This window comes from Salvelinus namaycush, chromosome 20 (genome assembly GCF_016432855.1).
Source record: "Salvelinus namaycush isolate Seneca chromosome 20, SaNama_1.0, whole genome shotgun sequence".
NCBI classification, from domain to species: Eukaryota; Metazoa; Chordata; class Actinopteri; order Salmoniformes; family Salmonidae; genus Salvelinus; species Salvelinus namaycush.
This window is the reverse complement of record NC_052326.1, coordinates 8949164-8976844: the sequence shown is the minus strand read 5'-3', so window position 1 is coordinate 8976844 and position 27681 is coordinate 8949164. Positions and strand designations below refer to the sequence as shown.

At 43.1% G+C, this 27681-nt stretch overlaps 1 protein-coding gene across 1 annotated transcript; it reads right to left on the bottom strand.

Annotated features, from left to right (window-relative positions):
- Positions 1-287: 287 nt before the first annotated feature.
- Positions 288-3565, bottom strand: lhfpl5a (LHFPL tetraspan subfamily member 5a). Its single transcript, XM_039016635.1, has 3 exons — positions 3437-3565; positions 2388-2661; positions 288-571 (listed from the first exon to the last, which is right to left on the bottom strand). Exons 1-3 carry the CDS (start codon positions 3563-3565, stop codon positions 288-290), a joined length of 687 nt encoding a protein of 228 aa, XP_038872563.1.
- Positions 3566-27681: the final 24116 nt, after the last annotated feature.

Here is a 27681-nt window from a genome sequence, read left to right as displayed (position 1 = left end):
GCACTAATGATTTGGATGAGGACAAGGACAACAGTCAGAGACTAATGTTTGAGGAACATTCTTTGGAGGAACGCCTTGTCTTGGAGGGAACAGTCTGCTCACACACATCAACACCACTGCTAGAAATTATGTTATAGACTTCCTCTTTTCTCTCTCTCTTTTGTCTCTCTCTCCACCACTGTTTTGATTTCCAGTTTTTTTTAATAGGACGTCTGGAGATGGACGAGTTGAGGTAACATTTTATAATTCTATAATTCAACTTTTCCATGTACCTCCATCCCACTCCCCTACCTCTCACCCCTTTCCTCTTCTCCCTCAATACCTTTGTCTTTTTCTTTCCCGTCCACCTGAAAGTTGTCAGGCAGTAGTTGGTCCTGTCTGTTTCCCAGGGAGAAAGCTAAGAAGGAGAGGATGAGGGAGTCCATGATGCTGATGATAGCCAGGATGTAGGCCCAGCGCACCGTGCAGTTACCCAGGGTGTACTTATCTGTTCTCTGTCCACACATCCTCTTCACCTCCTCACTGTCCCAGCCGTCAGGGTAGATCATACAGCCTATCACCATGCAAGTGGCTAGGAAGGGGGTGGGAAAGAGAGAAAGTGATGGACCAGTTAAAAAGCTAATTGTAGTACAGGTGACTCTGGAGGGAGCGGGAGCAAGACAGATGGACAGACCAACAATCAGTTAGGTAGATGAACAGAGAGACAGATGGACAAGACCAAGACCCACACAGCAATGAAAGTTACGGCAGTAGTTGCTTGGCAACTCCAGTCTTGAGTTAGATAAACTTCATCCATAATTCACCCCTAAGCTCAGTCATCTCATCTCACCTCGGCACACTAAGCTACATGTGATGGGATCACATTACCTGTCCTGAAACATTACACACTCACTTTCTAACCTGGCACATACAAACTCACTTTCTATTCTCTGAGCATATACTTTCTCCCTTTTTAAATTCAGACTCAGCTTCCTGAGTTACATTTGGCAACAGTTTGCCTTGCTCTCTTAAAACTTGCTCATGGTCCTGGAGAGTTTATGGGTATGTTTTGTTCTAGCCCAGCATTAACTTATTTAATTAGTTGAATCAATGTGCCAGTGTTGGGCTAGAACAAAAGCCTGCACCACATAGCTTTCCAGGACCAAATTTGGTGACCACTCTGGATTTCCTCTTCCCTCTAGGTAGCTGTCCTTGGTGCTGAAATACTCAGTTGAACTAATTTTGTTCATTTCCCGGGAGGTGTTCACTCAGTGATGTTGCAGCCTGCTTTTCAGAAGTAGATAAAAGACAGTTTTCACCACAAGCACAAATAGACTGACTGCGTTGCCATGGAGAAAAGCCTCAGTGTCGCATTACTCACAGGCGCAGGTGTGGGATTGGTGGAGGAGGAAGAAGAAAAGGAAGAGAAGGACTACTACTGTAAGTGGAACAATACCACTAATCAGACTCTCAATACTTAGCCTACAAACAAGTAAACAGCACAGAACACACACTATCCTAATCATACACAGTAACAAATTGCTGGAAATGTACAGCAATTTTTAAAAATCTACTGTATTTCTATATTACAGTACTGTAAAGAACAACACATTAAGGGGGATCAATAGCATTCTTCTACACTGCTGTAAAATTACAGCAATTGCTGTATTTTTACAATATAATATTACAGTAAAGTGCTATATAAGCTGTTTTGCTGTACATTTACAGCGGTATACTGTGAATAATGGTGTGTTGTGGGAAAATGTTGTGGACGGCGAAATAATCTCTGGCTCATTAACATTGAGGCGTGCCTTGTGAGAGGCTATATTTGTTGCAACCATTAATGAAAATGCTGTACCCCACAGACCATACCCTATTTTAAACCTTTTCTCTAAACCTTTTCCCATAAATTTACACCAATCCCATGTAATTACAGTAAAATATTACAATTACAGTAGCAAGAGCGTCTGCTAATTTACCAAAATGTAAAAATGCAAAGCACACTGCTGGGTATTATAATGATCTCCGCCCTCAAACGTCTTCAATTGTAGGCTAGTGAAAAACAGAATAGATATTAAAATACCTTGATCAAATACATGTAACAGACACTGCCCATCGTTGGCACTAGATGCCTGCACTGTAAATCAAACTGTTTATTAACCCCTGTGCTTCCAGTAATGCCCTATACATTCTAGAAATACCGCATGTTGCTATAGTCAGGTGTTCCAGTAATATGCTGTAAATTTGCGTTTCAGTAAAGGTCCTATAAATCTACAGTAATTTACTGGCTTTTGTGCTGCCAGTAATGTATTGTAAATGTACAGTAACCTACTGACTACTGTGCTGCCAGTAATTTACTGTACAAATGAAAGGAAATGTTTTAGTGTATGGCTTCTTCTTCTACTCACAGGAGGCCAACTGCATCCATGCGCAGATCTTGTAGACGCTGCCGGCATTACAGAAGAAGAAGAGGCTGAAGCAAACAATGCTGCCCACAACCAGCAGCATGGAGATGCCAACGAAGAACATGGCTGTCTTGAAGGCCCCGGACGGGATGGAGCCGAAGTCCAGCGCGCTCCCTTTGCAGATGAGCTCGCCGGTGAGCGCGTTCCCGATACAGTAGTGGAACAGGCCAAAGTAGCCCGCCTGCGGCGTGTTGACGCTGTCACCGATCCAGTAGGGCTGGACAAGAGGGACATCAAGAACAAGAAATATGCACACAAGGGTTTTGGTTACTTACAGCATCATCGGGGGCTGTGTACAAAATCATTTTAAAAAGAAGAACACCAGAGGATGACACAGGGAAATGTTAAAAACACTTTATGGTGGCCTCCCAAGTGGTGCAGCGGTCTAAGGCACTGCATCGCAGTGCTAGAGGCTTCACTACAGATCTGGGTTCGAGACCGGGCTGTGTCGCAGCCCGCCGTGACCGGGAGACAAATGAGGCGGCACACAATTGGATCAGCGTCGTCCGGGTTAGGGGAGAGTTTGGCCTGGCCGGGATGTTCTTGTCCCATCGCGCTCTAGCGACTCCTGTGGCGGACCGGCCGCATGCACGCTGACAAGGTCGCCAGTTGGACGGTGTTTCCTCTGACACATTGGTGCTGCTGGCTTCTGGGTTAAGCAAGCAGTGTGTCAAGAAGCAGCGCGGCTTGTCAGGGTCGTGTTTCGGAGGACGCATGGCTCACACCCGAGTCCGTACGGGAGTTGCAGCGATGGGACAAGACTGTAACTACCAATTGGATATCACGAAAACCTAAACCTAACCTTAACCCTTATTCTAAACCTACCCCTAATCTTAGCAAGCAGTTGCTTAACAGATTTTGTTGATAGACACATACAGATGGTTATGCTATCCAAATAAAGTGTGACCACACTTCTTTCCAATGTGGTCCTCGGGATATAACACACAGCAATGTTAATCTAGAAATAGTTAAAGAAATAACTGTCTACTGACCTGTATGAACACCACCATCACCAAGATGGCGAAGCAGATGGTAAAGATGGTCCACAGGACACCCACGGCGCGTGCGTTACGCACGTAGTTGGTGTGGTAGATCTTAGCCGCTTCCTGCGCGGGGAGCATGGCGACGGTTGGAGAAACTATTTCTAGATAACTTTTTTGATGGTTTCCAAGTCAAGAGAGGGGAAAAAAGGGGGAAAAAAGTTCCGTTCCTTCTTTCTACACTCACTCTGCCTCGTCTGTCCTGATGAACACTGCTGCTCGGAAATTCAAAACCATGGACAGCTCCCGGTGCTGAAGGCGTCACTTACTGACATACAGTATCTCTCTCACACACACACACACACACACACACACACACACACAGAATGTATCAACCAACACGGACCCCACACGGAACAGATAGATGAGTGGACACTTGTGCTGGCCATCCAGTCAGAATACCACCTGTTGAAGTAGTTGGTTCATAAATGAGGCATGCAGTGCAAGGGAAGCCTAGTGGGTGATTCCCCGTGTTTCTCAGGATTCCAATGAATGATTAATTGATGGTGGTAAACAGATCCTTGGAAGAATGAGGAAAGTTCTAGACTATTTTAATTTATTGATGGACGGATAAACGGGCTCTTACGTGGATAGTGAGAGTAATTTGGTGAGGAAGACACTGAGATTTTTTGTCTATAGAGGAAAGGCAACGTAGGCTATAGGCTACGCAGCCATACTCAGGCATCTGAAAACAGTGGTGTCGCAGCAGAGTTTTCAACACTTCGTCAGTGTGTTTTATAGCCTCTATGAAGGCCTGCTCACTGGGCATATAATGGTCAATGTATTGTGACGTGGAAAATACATTTGATTTTCAAAAATGTCAACCACAGGATTATGTCACCATGATAACCACATTTCAACATAGACAAACCTTGTGTAAAATATGTTGAATTTTGAACATTTAAAACAAAGTCAGATCTTCAACGTTATATCCACTATCAACATTTGAAGGACAGATATCTTCTGCTTAGTTCCATCTGTGCCGCTGACTTAGGCTGGCTTTAATTCCAGTTTGTCAATAAATTCATAATTTATACTATGCAAGCAGAAGATAAATCTCGTTGATATTTGGTTGCGTTCAATATTACTTTTGCAATACAGTCAATAGCCTAAAGTTAAGTCTATTTTACAAGCGAATGTAGTCTAACAGGGTAATGTCTTTTCATGATAATGGCACCAGAGGAGATCCTAACCAATCTCCTAACCAATTGTGCTATTTTGTGTTTTTTCGCGTCATTTGTAAATTATTCTGTACATCATGTTTCTGCCATCATCTGCCATGCCCGAAAAGAGCTTCTAGATATCAACACGGCGATTTACTCACCTCGTACTGGACAAAGATTTTTTCTTGAACGAGTCGGATGTGAAGGATTTACACATTTAACATGGTTGCACATGTTAAATGTGCAAACTGAGGGAAAAACCTCTAGATCACCTTTACTCCACACACAGAGACGCGTACAAAGCTCTCCCCCGCCCTCCATTTGGCAAATCTGACGATAATTCTATCCTCCTGATTCCTGCTTGCAAGCAAAAACTAAAACAGGAAGCACCAGTGACTCGGTCAATAAAGAAGTGGTCAGATGACGCAGATGCTGAGCCTACAGAACTGTTTTGCTAGCACAGACTGGAATATGTTCCGGTATTCTTCCGATGGCATTGAGGAGTACACCACATCAGTCACTGGCCTCATCAATAAGTGCATTGATGACGTCTTCCCACAGTTTGACTGTACGTACATACACCAACCAGAAGCCATGGATTACAGGCAACATTCGCACTGAGCTAAAGTGCAGAGCTGCCACTTTCAAGGAGCGGGACTCTAACCCGGAAGCTTATAAGAAATCCCGCTATACCCTCAGACGAACCATCAAACATGCAAAGCATCAATACAGGACTAAGATTGAATTGTACTACACCGGCTCCGACGCTCGTCGGATGTGGCAGGGCTTGCAAACTATTAGACTACAAAGGGAAGCACAGCCGCGAGCTTCCCAGTGACACGAGCCGAACAGATAAGCTAAATTACTTCTATGCTCGCTTCGAGGCAAGCAACTTTGAAGCATGCATGAAAGCATCAGCTGTTCTGGACGACTGTGTGATCATGCTCTCCGTAGCAGATGTAAGACCTTTAAACAGGTCAATATTCATAAGGCCGCAGGGCCAGACGGATTACCAGGACGTGTACTCCGAGCATGCGCTGACCAACTGGCAAGTGTCTTCACTGACATTTTCAACTTGTCCCTGACTGAGTCTGTAATACCAACATGTTTCAAGCAGACCACCATAGTCCCTGTGCCCAAGAACACTAAGGTAACCTGCCTGAATGACTACTGACCCGTAGCAGTCACGTCCATAGCCATGAAATGCTTTGAAAGGCTGGTCATGGCTCACATCAACACCAATCTCTATTGCACTCCACACTGCCCTTTCCCACCTGGACAAAAGGAACACCTATGTGAGAATGCTATTCATTGACTACAGCTCAGCGTTCAACACCATAGTGCCCTCAAAGCTCATCACTAAGCTAAGGACCCTGGTACTCAACACCTCCCTCGTCAACTGGATCCTGGACTTCCTGATGGGCCGCCCCCAGGTGGTAAGGGTAGGTAACAACCCATCTGCCACGCTGATCCTCAACACGTGGAACCCTCAGGGGTGCGTGCTTAGTCCCCTCCTGTACTCTCCTGCTCACTCGTGACTGAATTGCCAGGCACGACTCCAACACAATCCTTAAGTTTGCAGACGACACAACAGTGGTAGGCCTGATCACGACAACGATGAGACACCCTATAGGGAGAAGGTCAGAGACCTGGCCGTGTTGTGCCAGGATAACAACCTCTCCCTCAACATGAGCAAGACAAAGAAGATGATTTTGGACTACAGGAAAAGGAGGACCGAGCACGCCCCCATTCTCATCGACAGGGCTGTAGTGGAGCAGGTTGAGAGCTTCAAGTTCTTTGGTGTCCACATCATCAACAAACTATCATGGTCCAAGCACAGCAAGACAGTCGTGAAGAGGGCACGACAAAGCCTATTCCCCCTCTGGAGACTGAAAAGATTTGGCATGGGTCCTCAGATCCTCAAAAGGTTCTACAGCTGCACCATCGAGAGCATCCTGACTGGTTGCATCACTGCTTGGTATGGCAACTGCTCGATCTCCGATCGCAATGCACTACAGAGGGTAGTGCATACGACCCAGTACATCACTGGTGCCAAGTTTCCTGCCATCCAGGACCTCTATACCAAGCTGTGTCAGAGGAAGGCCCTAAAAATTGTCAAAGAATCCAGCCACCCTAGTCATAGACTGTTCTCTCTGATACCGCACGGCAAGCAGTACCGGGAGTGCCAAGTCTAGGTCCAAAAGGCTTAATAGCTTTCACTCCCAAGCCATAAGACTCCTGAACAGCTAATCAAATCGCTACCCAGGCATTGCACCCCCCCTTTTACGCAGCTGCTACTCTCTGTATATTATCTATGCATAGTCACAAACTCTACCTACATGTACATATTACCTTGACTAACCTGTGACCCCGCAAACTAACTCTTTACCAGTAGGAAAGTGATATCTATTGACAATGTAAGATATTGAAATATGTCTTATGTACCATGTGGAAAAACGCATTGTATGAAATAAATAAAACAAACCATATAACCTATAGCATCCGTACCTTGTTCCAGCATTCATGACCTCGGTCACTCAAGATGACCTCAGGAGAACCGTGGGTGCTGAAGATAGTCCACTATTGCCTTGGAGGTGGCCTCGCTAGTCTCGTCCTCGATGGGTATCATACAAAACTAAAATCTATTTTTGGTTCCAAGCACCCTTTTTAATGGGTTACAGAAGGGGAATTTAGAGTTAAGCACATATTCTTCCTTTACTGACCTTTGCCTTCACCCATTTGGTAAAGTGATCGGTCGCCGGCAAACACCAGCTGTTGCCAATCCTGGATTTAGTGAAGGGTTCCGATGAGGTCCAACCCCTAACATTTAAAGTGTTAGAGAGAAGATACCTTTATTCTTACCCGTATCATACAGTCTGCAGATTTTTGTATTTGTAAGGACACACACACACACACACACACACACACACACACACACACACACACACACACACACACACACACACACACACACAATAATATTGAACTCTGCTGTGGTCAAATAAAGAAACCATTACTAAACAACTTATCAGGGCAAAATTTGAATTGGGACACTTACCGATCATGTGCTTTGATGGGCTTCAACTCCGGCGCCACAGTCTTCACCCTCTCAAACTTCTGGCAGGCTAGACAGGGTACTGACCTTAAAGAGAAAAGTGACATATTGAAACATTGTGTGCTCTCTGATATGACATTAATTGAAATCATAATAATTTCAGAAATAATAGAATGTGATTGGTAAGCACAAGGTTATTTCACTTGCCCAGCTGTCCACTTTGACAATTCCCTGTCAGAAGAAGCGTAGCTTAATTTTGGCATTCATGTGCTTCATTCCGAATTGGCCAGCACGCATCTTGGTCAGCACGGCCTCCTTCTCCTCCTTAGTAAAAATCACCCTCCTGTGTGGCTGGCCATCCTTCCCCCATAGGTAGATATGATTGCCTAACAAGTCGGACGAGAAGAGTTGTTGAAATACTCAAGTCTAAGTATATTTGCACTGCTGTCTTTCTCTGTTTCTCTCTCTCCATCTCTCTCTGGGTCTGTCTTTCACTCTCTTCCCAACTCTCCCACGATTCATCTCTGCCACAAGATGTTTAAACATAGGACGCGGGTGCTCTGGGGAGAAGAGAGGGCAGCTTGTCACGATCATGGCTAAGGGATCCATGTCAAGTTAACATCAAAAGTAGATTTGTTTTGTTGCATTTTAGCTAACCCTAATCCTTTTTCTAACTTTAACCTAATTCTCAATCTGCTACGTTAATTCTCCTAATCTGTTGCAAAAGTGATCCTAACCTGCGAGGAAAAGTCAAATCTGATCATTTAACAAACGCTAGATCCCTTCCAACTAGTCATGACAGTGCCACAGTAATAAACGTAAAAGTTATTGGAAGGTTACAGTAAGACTATTGAACGCTCAAGAAAAAAAAGGTTATTTGGAGTTCTATATAGAACCTTTTGGTTATTTGGACGAGATTAGAGAATCCTAATAAAGGTTCTATATACACTGAGTATATGAAACATTAGTAACACCTTCCTTATATTGAGTTGCACCCCCCTTTTTGCCCTCAGAACAGCCCCAATTCGTCGGGGCATGGACTCAATAAGGTGTAGAAAGCGTTCCACAGGGATGCTGGCACATGTTGACCCCAATGCTTCACACAATTGTGATAAGTTGGCTGGATGTCCTTTGGGTGGGGAACCATTCTTGATACACGCAGGAAACTGTTGATTGTGAAAAACCCAGCAGCGTTGCAGTTCTTGACATAAACCGGTGTGCCTGGCACCTACTACCAGGGGCGCAACTTTCACTGGGGACGGAGGGGGACTTGTCCCCCTCAAATTCTAAAATTACATTTTGGTCCCCCGAGTTTTATCATTGGAATGTGATACAAAACGAGGCAACTGTGTGCTTTAAGACCATGCGGACTCCTCTGAGCGTTCAGGTAGGCTGTTTGGAGTGTTTATCCGATTGGATAAAACATTTTTTTTTATAGAATTATTGAAAGCATGAGTTTGTATCAGCCTGTAAGGCTTTCATCAGATTCACTGCTCTTACACTGCCATAGAAGTGCAGTGTGCACAGATCACCCAGATCCTCAATGCAGGGACTGACATTCGCTGTGAGTGGTTCACCTGACCAAAACAAAAAGGGAAATTATGCGAGAGGTAGATACATAGATCAAGTCTGTGGGAAGGGCATGATCGTTTTGCAATCTATCCGGTGAGTAGCTAAGTTAGATAACGTTGGCTAGTTATCTTGCTACAGAAACAACGAGCTAGCTAGCTAACGTAACGCTAACAAGTAGCCTAAAGATAACTTTCATGTTTCACTTACCTTTCCAACAACGACGTGAACTTCATTATACACTCACCGGACAGTTTATTAGGTATATGTTCACAAAAATGTATCCGTTCACAATAATGTATCCCTCCTACAGACAGTGAGTCACGTGGCCATGGCATGCTATATAAAGCAGGCATTGAGGCATTCAGTTACTGTTTGATTGAATGTTAGAATGGGAAAAAACGAGTGACCTAAGAACTTTTAGCGTTGTATGATTGTCGGTGCCAGGCACGCCGGATCCAGTATCTCAGAAAAGGCTGTCACACACACGACAGTGTCTAGGATGTCCAGAGAATGGTTAATACAAACAAAAAACATCCGGTCAAGCGGCAGTGCTGTTGTCAAACAGCTCGTTGGTGAGAGAGGTTGAAGGAGAATGTAAAGAATAGTGCAAGCTAACAGGCGGACCACAGACAAATATCGGTGCAGTACAACAGTGGTGTGCAGAATGACATTTCGGAACGCACAATTCGTCAATCCTTGTCATGGATGGGCTATTGCAGCAGACGACCACATCAGGTTCCACTCCTATCAGCTAAAATCAATAAGAAGCAGCTCCAGTGGGCATGCAATCAACAACACTGGACAATTGAGGAGTGGTAAAACATTGCCTGGTCCGACGAATCGCAGTTCCTGTTGTGTCATGCTGATGGCAGAGTCAGGATTTGGCATAACAGCATGAGTCCATGGACCCATCCTGCCTGGTGTCAACGGTAAAGGCTGGTGGCACTGGCGTCCAATTTGCGTGATGCCCTTGCGTCAGCATGGACCAACATCCCTGTGGAACATTTCCGACTTGTAGAATCAATGCCCCTGATAATTCAGGCTGTTCTGAAGGCAAATGGGGGTCCAACTTGGTACTGGATGGGTGTACCTAATAAACTGACCAGGGAGTGTATTTCTTCACTTCAATATCATGGACCCACCCAGATACAAAGTAGTTGTAGGTATCTGGTCTTTGCTGGAGTACCTTGTCTGGTACAGTAAATAATTGCTTATATCCGGAAACTGGAGTCTGGACAAATCTGTTTCGATTGCTTAGTTTGGCCAGGGCGGCAACTCTAGGAAGAGTCTTGGTGGTTCCAAACTTCCAAACTGTGTTCTTGGGGACCTTCAATGCTGCAGAAATTTCTTGGTACCCTTCCCCTGGTCTGTGCCTTGACACAATCCTGCCTCCGCTCTATGGACAATTCCTTCGACCTCATGGCTTGGTTTTTTTCTCTGCACTGTCAACATGCACTGTCAACTGTGGGACCTTATATAGACAGGTGTGTGCCTTTCCAAATCGTGTTCAATCAATTGAATTTACCATAGGTGGACTCCAAGATGAAGAAACAGCTCAAGGATGACGAATGGAAACAGTATGCACCTGAGCTCAACCTGTTTTCGCTTTGCTATTACGGAGTATTGTGTGTAGATTCATGAGGAAAATATTTTATTTAATACATTTTAGAATAAGACTAACGTAACAAAATGTAGAAAAAGTGAAGGGGTCTGAATAGTTTCCAAATGCATTGTAAAATAAACAAAATATTGGACATTGTATTCCCACTTGAATTTTAGTGTGCTTTTAAATGGTTGAAAGAGCAGTGATAGACAACTAAACCAAAAATCTGACATTGTTTTTCCATTTTAATTTGGTTGTGCATTTAGAAGGTTGAACGCATAGTGATAACACATTGGAAATTCAACTAACTTTTGTCTGTCTTTTTGAGTGGGTGGATTTAGGTTGTAATCTCATTGGTCAATATCAGCCAAATATTACCCAATAATCGACATTGAAATTACATGGTGTACCAAATGGGTATCCTGCATGGTAAGTTAAGTTTTGTTATTTTGATTTCTGAGTCAAAACTGTATTTTTCCTTTTTCGTTTTCTGAATTTGAATAACGAAAATCGGAAATCTACTTGTTTACTCATTGTGTCAACATTGGACATGGAATAAAGCAAAATAAATAACGGCCTGTGTACCTTTTGGCCAACTAACCTTTTCACGTGTGAGTTCCAAATATTTATAATGGTCGCCCCACTTGAATTTTAGTGTGATGTCAGTGTAACCGATGTGAAATGGCTAGCTAGTTAGCGGTGGTGCGCGCTAATAGCGTTTCAATCGGTGACGTCACTCGCTCTGAGACCTGAAGTAGTTGTTCCCCTCACTGTTCCAAAATGTGATTGTTATGCAACAAGACAGTTAACCCGCGCTGCCCTCAAACCAAGGCTTGTCAATTAAAAATGATTTTATACCAAGTTTTATTTTCTAACAACAGTTTGAATTGAGGTGTGTTCCGCCTCCTCATTAATTCACATAAGAAGTTGCATAGCCTTTACTAAGCCAGACAAACGTCTCTCTTCAACGAGAGCCCAAACACTTCCCCAGTGTTTCGTCAGATCCAGTATGAAGACATTGCGCATCTCTAATCAGAACAGGCCTTGCACAATTTTTTTCCCCCCGGCACATTTTTTGGATGGCGCCCGCATTGCTTTCATTGTTGTTTTCCTTACAATTTGGACTTTGGATATGTGTCCTATCAAAGTAAGTGGCTTATTTTATGTATATTGTGTTGTTTCTACTGTAGCACACCGTGCGTATTTATGGTTCATAATGTATTTACTGTTTTCACATGTTTTCAAGTACTCGTGACAAATCATGCATTCCGATCCTTGCATAGATTGTAATGGACACATATGATGTGTGTAAAATACTTTTTTGGAGGTTGTACTGATTTATGATGAGCTAATGCTAAGCTATTTGGCGGCTATGGGTTATGCCCTGTTTGTTTTGTTTTTTTATTTTTTTATTGAACCTTTATTTAACTAGGAAAGTCAGTTAAGAACAAATTCTTATTTACAATGACGGCCTACCCCGGCCAAACCCAGACGACGCTGGGCCAATTGCGCTCCGCCCTATGGGACTCCCAATCACGGCCGGATGTGAAACAGCCTGGATTCAAACCAGGGACTGTAGTGCCTTAGACCACTGCGCAACTCGGGAGCCCATGATGTTGACATCATACAATGCATTCCGGTTGTCATGTAAGCGTCTGTCAGACCAAAGATTTTATAACAAGGGATAGTTCACTCAACTGACTTATAGTGCTTTCAAGACAACTACTAACTCTGAAAAATACTAGGTCAAATCAGGATGTCAGTGATTTTCAGGTCGGAAAGTCTGAGCTCTAGAAAGAGGCCGTGTTCCCGAGTTGGATGACCGGTCAAAACGATTTTTCCCTGTCAGAGCAAAAAAAAATCTGAGTTCCCAGTTGTCTTGAACGCACTGAAGTCGGAAGTGAGAGATTTCCGAGTTCCCAGTTGTTTTGAATGCAGCATCAGATTGTAAATTTGGTACCTCATGGTCACCAGTTTAGACCCTCCTTTCCAGGGATTTTATTTTTATTTAACGTGTAAACTTCTGTTTCCCACCCATTTATTGATAAATCCCCCATCTACGTGGGAATTCCAAGACTGATGGAAAAGCATTCTAGGTGAAGCTGGTTGAGAGAATGCCAAGAGTATGCAGAGCTGTCATCAAGGCAAAGGGTGGTTTGAGATATTTAATGGAGTGAGTGACAGACAGGATTTGGGTGCTCCATGTTACCCACTTTATGACACTTGAACCTTGCATGTCACGTTTTTTACGTGTCTGGATCACAACCAGTCATACCATCAAAGCAACATTTGCATTGCAAATTAGGGGAAATTCATTAATTTGGACACGTGCTCAGTACCTGAAGGGTGAATAGAAAAATCAGACCTCTGAAGGTGGTAGCACATTACTGCCATCTAGTGGATATTACCTTTTACAACAGGTTATTCTGTAAATACACTACAATTCAGGATTAATGATACTAACTTCAACCCATGTCAGATTTAAGAACATTGGATACCTTATTGTACATACAGTACCAACATATATAAGCATAGTAATATAGACTTCATCCAAAGTGCTTTGCCTTTTAAAACAGGCCTAAAAACAGCCATTTGACGAGTAGTGAATAGATGTTTAAAGACAGCAATTACATTCACTTTTATTGCATATCAAGAGGAGGAGGGGCGGTACGGGTGAGGGAGTTTCTTCAACCAAACCCATGTACACCAATCTATCCACTCTCTCCCCACACACCCACATCCCTCCATACAAATGCCATATGTCAACTTTCAGTAAAAACAACACGAAGTGAATTTAAACATTGAATTAAACCGATTGTCGAGGGAGAGCGAGAGAGAGATTGAGTTAATCCACTTGCTTTGGTCATGTTAACATATGTTTCCCATGACAATAAAGCCCCTTAGAATTGTATTTGAATTGAGAGAGAGAGGTAATCACTGTTGTACATTCCATTTAAAATAGTGTAAAACTGTTCTAGAGGCATATTGTCTCAGCACAGTGGGGTACAGCAGGGTTAGAGAGATATCCAGATTTACAGCGACGGGGCCAGGATTATTGCTTCTCATCAGGGTGTAGTAGGAGGCGGTAGTGCAAGACTTTGAGAGCATCATGTCCACTTGATAGGGCTGAGTGACTGAACTTTATGAATGGTCCTGTGTGTGTGTGTGAGAGAATGTGTTTGTGGGGAGTGAATCAGTAACCAAGTAATATTACAGGTTCCGTATCATTGATCATCAACCCCCCCACAGGGGGTATGTACAGATGTAGGATCTTAATTTGATCATTTTCTCACAGCAGGAAAATAATCCTGCAGCAACAGGAAATATGAATTATTGTGTGGATTGTAATTTATTTATTTTTGTAAGGGTTGTTAAATATTTAGTTAGGGCAAATGAAGTCTGACTTTTCGAAGTGGTAATTACAAACTTTAACAGCATTTTAAACGCTACGTTTGCATTTCCTGAAATTTCCTTCAACAATAGGGTGATCAAATTAAGATCCTACACAGTAGGCCAATTGTCACAGCAATAGTCGTATTCACAACTAAACAGTATAGTTTACGTCTGCCTTGCAGTGAGCAGGAAATTATGTTGGTGAAAAAAACTCATACCAATAAAAAGGCTTATTTTAACTTACTTACTTTCCACATTTTGTTGTGTTAGAGCCTGCATTTAAATGTATTAAATTGAGATTGTGTCACTGGCCTACACCCAATACCCCATAATGTCAAAGTGGAATTATGATTTTTTTTTTATTTTTTTTTTACAAATTAATTAAAAATGTAAAGCTGAAACGTCTTAAGTCAATAAGTATTTAACCCCTTTGTTATGGCAAGCCTAAATAAGTTCAGGAGTAAAAATGTGCTTAACAAGTAACATTACAAATTTGATACAAGTTATTTATTTTCCGTTATTCCATGTCCAATTTTGACACAATAAATAGGAAAACAAGCCACTCCATTTTGACACAATAACGAAACGTACACGGACGAAACGTACACTGCATGACAATGTCTAATGTTTGTAATGTTATTTGATGTTTGAAGTTTAGCTCAGGGACGTAGGCTACAGAGGCTCACCAGTAGGTGTCACTATAATGTTATAATTGAAATAGCATTAGATTTTACAAGGTCATCACCACACAAGTGAAAAGAGTCGGACTAAAATAAGGATTTATTCCTGAATTTTATCAGAGGTTTTGGGTAATTTTTTAAAGCATATTCTACCACTGATATGTGTAGGCTAGGATAAGGGTTAAAGCTCAAATGCTTCACTAGGCCCAATTTTCTGACAATTTATCGAGAAGTTGACAGATGTCAGCTATGTGAGTAATAAGGTAAACAATAGCAAAGCTTTCCTCCATCTTTTTTTCTTAAAATGTTAACCATCATAAAAACAGAAACAGATGGATTGTTATTTTCTTTTAACTCTTAAAAAAAAAAAAAAGTTTCTGCCCCCAATGTTCATTGGACCTGCCTACCCAATGCCCATGCAATTACGCTAATTGCAATGTCAATTGTATTTACAAACCTAATTTGCATATTGTATTATTTTGCCATTATCACTGTCAACTCTCAGAATGACACGTCCAGATGATGCTCTCATGAAAACTAGTCAACGCCTAAATGATCATGACAATGAAGGAGAATAGGTAAAGAATAGTAACTGCCACCTGTCACGATATAATCTGATGACTATTGTACTGAAACAAATTAACGGTGCGCGAGACAATCGAACAATGCTGGTCTCGTGGGAGGGGCGGGCCGGTAAATCAATCAATCAATTTTAAAAAATCGCTCCCGCTCATCTGCTCCGCCTTTCATCTCCGCCGGCGCCAAGTCTCATGAATAGAACACCCGACACGCATCTCTTCATGAACGGAAACGACCATCTGCTTCCATTGATAGGGGGAGGTTGAAGATACATTGCTATATTCAACCTAGTGATATCGTTTTTTTTTTGAATAGCAGGTAGCCAAACATTAAATGTCAATTCATTTTAATGTTAAGGAAATGGGCTGACTAATATAAATGCGATGATATTATTAAATGTGATGATAACTCTATTGGAACACGGCTAATACTACCACAACAACTAGACGAATCCTTTCCATGAAGCATACATTTATAGAGCTACTAGAAGACTATGGGAACTATAACAGCTGTCGTAGTACCGTTTTTTCAATCACTATGACAAATGTTTCAGATGTAAGATATTTTCAATACTCTTAAATACAGAACTAAACTGATAACGCTGTAATGCCGTCTAGCTTATGTTCAGAACCTTTGATTAAACATTCATTGAGGTTCCACGCATCTTTCACCCCTGAGTCATTCGAACAAAATCAACGTTTTCGGGGGAATATTTTGATTAGTCACCAATATATTAGATAATGATAGACTTAGATTTCGTCATTTTAACTACCATGTAATCCAATAGCAAAACATACAAGATACAAATGTCAAAACTGTTCTTTTCAATGTGCTGTATGGCCTAACATCTCCAAGAAAGATTTTGTTAGCATATGCACAGATGTACACCGTATATTACAAGCACTCCCCTGTACGTAGGACAAATCGTCTGAAATAAAGTATGCTATTTTACGTGACTTGTCAACTGATACAGTATCGCCTGACTCTGCTTGAAATTCTTCAGTGTACAGTGTATCAATGAAATTCAGATACTGAGTGGAATATATTGTTATATACCACCCAGGTATTTCATCAGTGCATTGTACAATACACTATCATTTCAAATGGTACCACATGACTACTTAGACTGTCCTACTGAAGCACACCGGCTGATGGAGAATGATTATGTAGTGTTTACAGCCACATCCATATATGATTCGTTTTTACCTTCCAACCTAAATTGATATGAAATTGATACATTTTTGAGGTAAAAATATAGAAATGTACAGCAGTTATCAAACTATTTACGTTAACTAGACACTACATACTTTTGTTTTATTAGTTATCAGTTTTGAGAAGTTTGATTAAGTGATAGGTAATTGTATTGTTAACCATTGACAAGAAAATTGTATCAAAGTAAAATGAATATTGCATTTTGAAAAGCAGATACACACTCCATCTAAGTATCTAATTTGATATAGTGAACAACTGACTTTGTGAAGTTGTTGTACTCAGTCAATTTGAAAATGTGCTTAGAGTTGTGAAAATCTATCACATACTTGTGAAAATTGCACCAAAATGGTTATTTAAATGAAAAAAAATCCCTCGATTAAGGGAGAGAGAGGGACAGTGTAAAAGGCACTCAGAGAAAGAGAGCGAGAGGAGGAGAGATCAACATCAGTGATGGTAGCCATCAGCAGCTGTCATCAGCAACTGTCCTTCTCTCCTTCAGGGGAAAGTTGTGTTTTGGCAACTAAGGACAAGGGAGGCCCTGTGTTTTTGGATAAGTAGCCTATTTACCCTGTGAGATTCAGTGTATCAGATAACCCCTTAATGATTGCGAGGTCACAAACAAAGCTGACCTGCAGTTAATGAACAGTCTCAGTGGACCTATTTGATACAGGATACTGTTTCACATTGGAAATAACTGTGGAAGTTAAGGTTTTCCCTGAGAGTTGAACTTATATTTTAAAAAATGATCGGAAATAGGACTGTAATAGGCCTATCTTATAGCAAACTTTTTAGCGTAATTATGCTTAGCCTTCATGTCTCATGACAAAGTCAACAGTTATATTATATACTGCAGAGCAGGGCTGCCCAACCCTCTTCCTGGAGATCTACCGTCCTGTGGGTTTTCAGTCCAACCCTGATTTAACGCACCTGATTCTACTAATTAGCTGCTCAACAAGACCTTAACTAGCTGAATCAGATACGCTAAATTAGAGTTGGACTGAAAACCTAAAAGGACAGTAGATCTCCAGGAAGAGGGCTGGGCAGCCCTGCTGTAGAGAGTCTATAATGATTTCCTTACTGTGACGTCCCTCCCGCTCTGTCTGCTGGGATCTTCTGTTTGGTAGTCTGCTTGTTGCAGGAGGCCAGTGGGCATAGCTGGGACGATTGTCAGCTGATTTGACGCAACTGGGCACGCTTGGCCTGCAGGCTATAAAGGGTGGCCACACTAGCCAAAACACTCTCTCTCTCCCCTTACTGGCAGGCTGGCTTCCACCACATTTAGTTTTTTGGGGTTTGTTTTCACCGTACAACACGCTCTCCACTCATCCACACACTGCATACACTACTGATCCTGCAGACGTCAACAGCTTATTTTACACGTTTGTATTAAATGTAATCCTTTTTACATGTAAGTCACGCGTGGTCTCCATTTGTTGGTGCGAACTATGAGCCAGGTCGTAAAATCCAAAACGCGCAGTGTTGTCTGTGCTGCGTCGACCTTCTGTGTGCCTTTTCAATTGTTTATCTGTACAGAGACTCTGTATACATAAACAACGGAAAGGCACACAGAAGGTCTACACAGCAGAGAAAACATGAATGAATGGTGACCTTCCTGACCCCTGGTAACTCATAGTTACCCTCAATCTTAATCCCCCCATATCTTAAGGCAACATAGTTATGGAGAAACACGACACACTGTAGCTGTGTGGACGAAAGGGTCCTTTGACTTAGGTCCATTTAAGTATTTAGATTGTTTTACTTTAGGACATTGGCTGATTGTTAACCCAACTGTTCATCTTTCCCTGGTTAGTGTGTGTGTGTACATGGGCAGAACTCTAACCGTTTACTAAACTTCCCCTTAAAGTCCTGTCTTTCTTGTATTTCCTGTATGTGTTGACTTACTTAACTTATACCTTTTTAGCTTCTAGTGGGCCTCAACAGTGGACCCCGTTCTGGGCAATTTTCTGAAGTTCTTTCCAAGTGGTTCCTGCCTGATCTTTTATTTGTTGCCTTGTGGGTTCCATTCATTCATGTACGTCATAGTTAGTGATTCATTTAACCAGGGAAACCAGGTGTGCTCTCTGGGCCATCAATGACATAAATTGATAGTAAAAAACAGCAGGACATTGTGCATCCTTGCATTATACACTGAGCAAACCAAACATTAAGAACACCTCCCCCTTTTTGCCATCAGAACAGCCTCAATTCGTAGGGGCATGGACTCTACAAGGCGTCAAGTGTTCCACAGGGATGCTGGCCCATGTTGACTCCTATGCTTCCTACAGCTGCGTCAAGTTGGCAGGATGTCCTTTGGGTGGTGGACCATTCTTGATACACACAGGAAACTGTTGAGTGTGAAAAACCCAGCAGCGTTACAGTTCTTCACACAAACCGGTGCGCCTGGCAACTACTACCATACCCGGTTCAAAGGCACTTCATTTTTTTGTCTTGCCCATTCACCCTCTGAATGGCACATACACAATCCGTGTCTCAAGGCTTAGAAATCCTTCTTTAACCTGTCTCCCTCCCTACATCTACACTGATTGAAGTGGATTTAACAGATGACATCAATAAGGGATCATAGCTTTCACCTGGATTCACCTGGTCAGTCTATGTCATGGAAAGAGCAGGTGTTCTTAATGTTTTGTATACTCGGTGTATAACGATAGCTACGTGTTTGTGTGTGTGTGTATACTGTGTGTTCTCCCTCATGTCAATGCACTCAGCTTTATTAAGTGATTTTTATCCCAGCACTACAGTTAGGCTGTTTATAATCAAGTTATTTCAAATCCAGCAGCAGCAATCCAATTTTCATCCACATAATGGAGAGAGAGAGTAGGTGTGTTTGTGTCTTGTGAGTGTGTGTGTGTGTGTGTGTGTTGTGCAGGCCAATACACCCTGCCATCACAGTCACAGAGCCCTCTGCACTCTCTGCATCGACTGTCTAAACCCTGGTCTAAACCCTGGGCTCTCTACCATAACCTTACTTACTTAAATGACTTGTGTCCTGTGATGAGTTAGTGAGAGTCATTCTTGTCTCTCAGGTCTTATGGCTTATTGACGAGGATCAGCCTCTAGGCCTGTGCAGAGCCATCTCTGCAGCCATTTCTAAAGGCTCTAGGTCTGCTGGTGTCCTGGGATCTGGGGTGTAGAGACAGACAGACCAGGGTTCTATGATCCGGTGATGCTGCTCTCTTCCAGCAGTGTGCGTGTGTGTGAGAGAGAGGGTGTGTGTGTGGGAGTGTGTGGGTGGGTGGGTGTGTGTGCACGTGTGTGGGTGTGTGTATCTGGGTGTGGGTGGGTGGGTGGGTGTGTGTACACGTGTGTGTGTGTGCACGTGTGTGTGGTTGTGTGGATGTGTGTGTGTGTGTGTGTGTGTATCTGGGGGTGGGTGGGTGAGTGTGTGTGCACATGTGTGTGGTTGTGTGGGTATGTGTGCACATTTGTGTGGATGTGTATCTCGGTGTGGGTGGGTGCTGGTTAGTGTTTAACCTGTCCTAAGAGGCACCCCCTCGATCTTTTCCTCTCTCTCTCTCTCTCTCTCTCTCTCTCTCTCTCTCTCTCTCTCTCTCTCTCTCTCTCTCTCTCTCTCTCTCTCTCTCTCTCTCTCTCTCTCTCTCTCTCTCTCTCTCTCTCTCTCTCTCTCTCTCTCTCTCTCTCTCTCTCTCTCTCTCTCTCTCTCTCTCTCTCTCTCTCTCTCTCTCTCTCTCTCTCTCTCTCTCTCTCTCTCTCTCTCTCTCAGCCCTTTTTAGAGAGTATGTTTCCATAGAAACGAGGTGCAGGATGCCCTGAAGAAAAGCAGAGAGAGATGTCCACGCCCAATTCAAAGCACATCAACTGTCTATTTTCACCATGTGACTCGACTATCACCCAAAACTGTTCTCATTGATAATTATTGATAATTAACTATTGATAATTACACTATATTTAACTAATATGTCAATGTGTTGTTGTCACCATTGAAAATGAAAACGTGTCCTGAATGAATGTACAGCGGTAACAAAGATGATGATGACAGGCACAGCTAACACCCCCAAGGTGTAGCTAGAATAGCCCAGTGGGATGTATGACTGACTGGTGTATCTGTTGATCAGATCAGACCTCTGGATGTATCCTACCAGTGGCATGTATTAACGGATGCCAAGGAAAGCCAGGCTTCCCCATAAAATGTACAGATAAATTAAAAAATAAACAACAAACATAATTTGTCTTTTGTGTTTCGTAATTTTCCTTCAATTCGCAAGAGGCTAAATATATCTCACAGGGGAAAGCATCCGAGCGAACTAAACAGCGCCCCTCTGTCTCTCTACATGTAGGCCATCTATCTGATGCTGTCTGGTCCACACAAGTATAGCATTGTTGCCACCCGTAGCATTGAGGGCAAGGGAAGCCAGCGAGCATTTGGCCTCCCTTGATAAAAAAAGTATAAAACATTTGCCAATCAGCGTTGAGCTAAACTGAGTGAGCTCATCTGTGAATGGTCCTGGCACACCAAAAAAAAGTGTCAAGGGAAGCCAGCTTGTATTTTGGCGTCCTATCAAATGCCATTGATAGCATACGGCATTGACAGAAAAACTTGAATTGTTGCATCTCGTTGTGTTGTTGTGTTGCTAGCTAGCTAAAATGGGACCTTTCCTAAATTATCCATTGATGGAGATAGGGACTTGGACTTGTGGTTTTACTTAATTCTCTGTACTGGCCAATGATTATAACGTCAAATCTGATCCAAACATTAAATCATACATTGTTGTGCCCCTGGCCTGAGAGGATGGAAGTTCAATATGCAGCTAGATGTTGATGACTAATGTTAACTAGCTAACGTTGACCATGAATGGAAGTTAGGCTAGCGAGCACGCATTTTAGCCAGGTAGCCAGGAAAACAAAAATTAAAAGTGTGAACGGTATGACAGAGCGATAGACCGTTTCGTCAACATGAAAGAGAGGCGTTTCTCTACAAGCAGGGTGAGTCAACATGTTTTTCTACTTGCACAAACGTGCACACACACATCAGAACCATGGACAGCCACATCATATTTAGCTTACATTGATTAAACTGTTTTTGGTATCTACTATGTTAGACTAAGCATGATGATGTTGAAATGTTGAAGTTGAAATGGTGCTGGAATGATGAAGGCAGCTCCTGTTTTCTTTGCAAATTGCGGTAACTCTGTGGTTCTAAATCAATAGTTTAGGGGTCCGAAAATGTGGGAAACATTTGTATATCATGTAACTGCCTGTTACATGCAATGTGCTTTGTGGACTTCACTGGACAGAAGTTGCTATCTGGTTTTGTGCTGAAACAAAGGTGTGGTTGAATTTATTCTGCTACTGTGTCTTCTTATTGTCTCGGCCTTTAGGCCTATATATCACGGTCGCAAAGGAATATGAACTAACAGGTTAAAGAACAAACAACACAATTATCACAACACATAGAGCTGGGTGGGGGGGGGGGGGGGGCTGACCCTAACCCTCCTGTCGCTATGTTGTCTGTCTCCCCTCTCCGTTCAGCTACTACATGTGGCTTCACTTATAGCTCTTTGATGGACGGGGCTCTCGTGTGTGTGTGTGTGTGTGTGTGTGTGTGTGTGTGTGTGTGTGTGTGTGTGTGTGTCAGAGATGGGGGAGGGGAGTCTAAATGCAATTTTAGTGTTCTTATTTGACCTATAGCTGTTACCATCCCCTACCCTGCCACTCACACAACCATACACCCCCGCCTTTCCCTTCCCGTCCTCCTATCCTCCCGTAGCCCCCTTGCCAGTGTCAGTGGGCCAGCCAGCCTTCTCCCTCTCCCCGAAAGCCAGAGGCTAGACTAGTGCCCCTCCACCCTCGCTCCATTCCCAGCCCAGTGTGAAGCACTCAGACCTGGGTAGAGGGAGGCAGGGAGTCTAGGCACGCAACCCACAGCTGTGGCAGGGACAGAGTCAGAGTGTGTTTGGGTCACCAGGCGCCCGGGGGCAGAGAGGGATGTAATTGTACTCTACTGTGTGCCACTACTACTGTTCTTACTTGACCTTGCAGTGCAGTCACAGTCCACCCCGTAATCACTCATACAGTTACTACAGTAGGCAATGTGATGTTGTCTATAATGATAACTATAATAACTGTTTGTTGTGAAGATTTGTGTGTGTGTGTGAGGGTCTGTAGTGTACTTTGTCACTGATCTGTAAACAAAAAGCAAACAAAGAGAGACCGATTCTGCTAATTCTCTTTCTCTCTCTCAAGGTGGATGAAGAGAAGGGAGGAGTAGGATGGAGACTGGGAGTGGTTTGTCTGTCTGTGTCTGCACGGCCCAAGGGCATACGCACAAACACACAGTTTGACTTAGATGAAGTCACAACCAGCTGATTCTCTGCTTGGTTGCTCTCTCTGTTTCCTACTCTTTCTGATCCCCTCTCACTCTCTATTCTTCTCTTTCTTTTATCTCAGTCCCTCTCTCTCTGCCAACTTCAAATTAAGGCTAGGTTTATTGGCATGACAGGAGTGATTCACTGTTGCCAAACCAACACACTGCAAAACAATAATTGGCTCCCAGTGTACAGTATATCTATGTCTCATTGTCCTTTCACCTCCTCTCTTCCTCTCTCTCTATGAACAGTGGATGGGTTGAGACGGTCTACCCTCCTCGTTATGACAGACACAAACCCACGCGGGCACACACACACACACACACACACACACACACACACACACACACACACACACACACACACACACACACACACACACACACACACACACACAATCCTGGCTGCTGTATACAAGCCTTTGTCTGTAGAACCACAGAGGGGCTTCTATTACTGAGAACAGAGAGGGGCCTATAGATAAAAAAGAGAGAAAGACTATAGATAGTAACGGCAGTGTATACAAATATAGCAGTGCAACTAAAGGGCTGTGTGTGTGTCAGTATTGTCAGTATGTCTTACTTTTCCCTCCCTTCCCTCCCTCCTAACCGATCAGTGAGCTTAAGACTCTTACGCAATCGTGCTCAATTCAAATGGTGGCAAAGAGAGGAAGTGGAGAGAACAGGGTTTTATTAAAGAATGGGAATCGGCTTAGAGACTTCAACGCTATACTAATAGAAGCTGTATCTATGTGTGTGTCTTTGTGTGGGGAGGGAGGAGAGACATCAACGAATGAGAACATATTAGGCTACAGCTTCTTCCTCTTCTCTACATCTCCGTCACTTCTGTAACAGACCCAAATGTTGGGCTTTGTATGTGTGTGTGTGTGTGTGTGTGTGTGTGTGTGTGTGTGTGTGTGTGTGTGTGTGTGTGTGTGTGTGTGTGTGTGTGTGTGTGTGTGTGTGTGTGTGTGTGTGTGTGTGTGTGTGTGTATTTGTGTGTGTGTATTTGTGTGTGTGTGTGTGTGTGTGTGCGTGTGCGTGCGTGCGTGCGTGCGTGCGGGCGTGCGTGCGTGTGCTCCTCTATCTCCCTGTCACCATGTAACAGACAGACAGGGCTTAGGCCTCCATGCAGTCACTGAATACTGTGTCTCTGTGTGACGTCTGGAGGCGGCATTCCTTACTACCGTTCCTCTCTCAGGGTGGATGCAACTGGGTTGCTCTCTGATCAGCAGACAGTGTTCATGATACACAGGTTGATTTTACAGGATGGCAAATCCGTAATGAGCTCGGTCACAGGAAGTTTACAGTAAATACTAATGGTTTATAGTAAATCGTCTATTTAGCAAATGTGTCTCTGACCAAAATAAATGGGAAGCTGGTGCTTTATTATCTAGTCCAGGCCAACAACCTCATGCAGTGTGGTGTTTTGAGTATACAGTGCAGCTTCACATTGCATTATTGTCGAGCCATTATTACAACATTGAACGTTTAAATCCCTGTGAATTTCCACTGCTATTGGTATTTGCAATTGCAACATACATAAACTGCTGTCTTTTGCTGTTGTTGTTATACTTTATACAACGGGTGGGTGTAATCCTGAATGCTGATTGGTTAAAATTGGTTACTTGTGTCCATGCCACAAGTAACCACCGGCTAAATCTATGACTTTAAAATGCCTATTTACTCTGTTCCATCTGACTGGACAATCCACTGTCTCATCAGCCCAGCCAGGCAATGTATGGACTTGATCTACAATATAAAAAGCATCGAGACATTATCTCACATTTTTTTAGACTAACATTTAGTTTTCGACAGCGGAGATTTTGTATAAACCTTGCTGTCTGTCTCTACGACATTTGCAACCTAGTTTCAATATTCAAATTTGATCTCCAGCTGTCCCATGGTAATGAACACAGTGGCAGAACTTTCACCCGGGGTCATGTCCCCCCCACATTCTGAAATGGCATTTCTGTCCCCCCCGGTTTTATAATTGGAATGTGATACAAAACGAGGCAACGGTTTGCTCTAGGACCATGCAGACGCCTCTGAGCGCTCGGGTAGGCCGTTCGAAGTCTTTATCTGACTGGATAAAAAAATATATATATATGATGCCCCCAACTTCTAAAACCAAAGTTGCGCCCCTGAATGAACGTGTCGGGAGTCGGGATGAGACAGGCAGGCAGCTTTTCTCAGTCAGTCGAAATCATGAATCAGCATCATTTATATGGATATATACAAAGTACTATCAATAGAAAACAGGTAAAACGAAACAAAGTGCAGCTAGTTTGCAGTCTTTCCAGCTTCAGTTTGAAGTGATTGTGCTAGCTGTGTTGTTGGCTAGCTCCTCTGAACAACAGTGCCCTGACGAGAGAACACATTTTCTACGCCAGGCAAAATCGCGCATAATTTTGGATGTATCCAAATAAATGTCACTAGAAAACAGTTTGAACAAATGCAGCTACTTTGCTGTTATTCTGACAGCACCATTTTTTTGTGTGTACCTTTGGCCCCCTTTTCTCCCTAATTGGTAGTTACAGTCTTGTCCAATCTCTGCAATTCCTGTACGGACTCAGGGAGAGGCGAAGGCTGAGAGCCATGCGTCCTCCGAAAACATGACCCTGCCAAGCCGCACTGCTTCTTGACACAATGCTCGCTTAAACCGGAAGCCAGCCACACCAATGTGTCGGAGGAAACATCATACACCTGACGACCGAAGTCAGCGTGCATGCGCTTGGCCCGTCACAAGGAGTCGCTGGAGCGCGATGGGACAAGGACATCCAGGCCGACCAAACCCGCCCCTAACCCGGACGAAGCTGGGCCAATTGTGCGCCGCCTCATGGGTCTCCTGGTTGTAGCCGGCTGCGAAACATGCCTTAGACCGCTGCCTTAGACCGCTGCACCACTTGGGAGGCCCCCTGGCTGCACTGTTTGATATGAATGTGTAAGTTAGCCGTAGTTGCCTAGCTAGCAAGCAAGGGATAAGAACGTTGCCAGCCAGTACGGCAATGGAACACTTAGAACGAACGACTGGGTCGTGTCCATAGATACAGAACAAAAAGACTGATCGACTGGGTCGCATCTCTGGCAACGTCACCGATAGAACGAACGACCAGCCGGCTAAGGTAGAAAGGATGAAATAGTATGAATATGTTTTTAATGAAAATATGTAAATCTTATTTTTTATATGTTGATAACCCGTTATGTTGGTAACCCGAATATGTTGGTAAGCCCTCGAAGCCGGTGTTTGGAGGATGTATTGGCCGGGCCTAACAACACCCGTGCCAATATATCCTCCAAACACCGGCATATCAGGCATTATGACTTAAGTATCTTTCATAACACACAGACTGTTATGAAATGGTCTGCCTGTCGGTGTAAAGTGCTTAGGTAGTCACCTGCAGTTGACGTGAAGTGGGGACCGTACACTAACATGCACTGCTGTCGCTGTGGCTGAGAGAACAATGGGAAAATCAAAACAGCTTTGGGTCAAGAGCACTGTGAATGTGTACATGCATATGTGTCTGAGTGCATGTGGAGTGTGCCTTATCAAGTACGATATATGTACATATTTGTGTGGGGTTATGCATGTTTATCTGTCTGTACGTGCAGTATGTGTATCCATGTTTGTCTGTATTTGCCTGTGTGTGGGAATCTGTGTGTACAGTCCATAAGAACAGTCTGTGCGTGTATATCTGTGTGTACCATAGTGTGTATGTGCATATGTGAGTGTATGTGTGTGTATTCATTGTTTTGTGTGTTCAGGTCCCAGTTGTGTCAGTAGCAACTTGGTTCCACAGGCTGGAGGACTGAGGCTGATCCTTGTTACTGAATGTTAATCTTACCAGGAATCCAGCGCTGTTGTGAAACTATGCATGTATATATGCATGCTTCAGCCGTCCGGGACCCCAACAACCTCTTGGTCTCCTGGTCCCTGCTGCAACCAAGCGACTCAAGGCTTATATTCACCAAACGTCTCAGAGTAGGAGTGCTGATCTGGGATCAGACCCCCTCCCCCCCCCCGCATATAACCGGATATAATCACAGCCACCTGGTGAGGATAGCAAAGGGCTAAATGGGCCAAGTTATGTAATGGGAACAGCTAATATGTAGCCTTTGACTACGTGCAACTACTTCAACGATTTGAATTGGCTGATGCTTAAACTAAAACTTTTTCTAACGTTCTCAGGTATGGCCCCTCTGTATTTTAAAGTATTGTGGTGGCAGCCTCATGTTATGGGTATGCTTGTCACCGGCAGGGACTGGGGAGTTTGTCAGGATCTAGTGTTGAGCAATTCTTGTTTTTTGAGGTCGGTACGATTTTGGCTAGATTAATATAAAAGAATTACGATTTTCAATTTCGGTTTAGATTATTTTCTTAAATATGAAATGCTTCATGAAATAATGACATAAAAATGATTTTAGAGCTTTTTATTGGAAATTCCAAAGCCAAAAATAATGAACAGGCAAACCTTGAAAATATCCACATTGGCTAGACATCAATAGAAAAATACGAAATGAATATGAAATAATACAATATTTCAGTTGTGTGTATTACTTATCTTTTATTTGCTGACTTAATTTTTTTTCATTCCTTAAT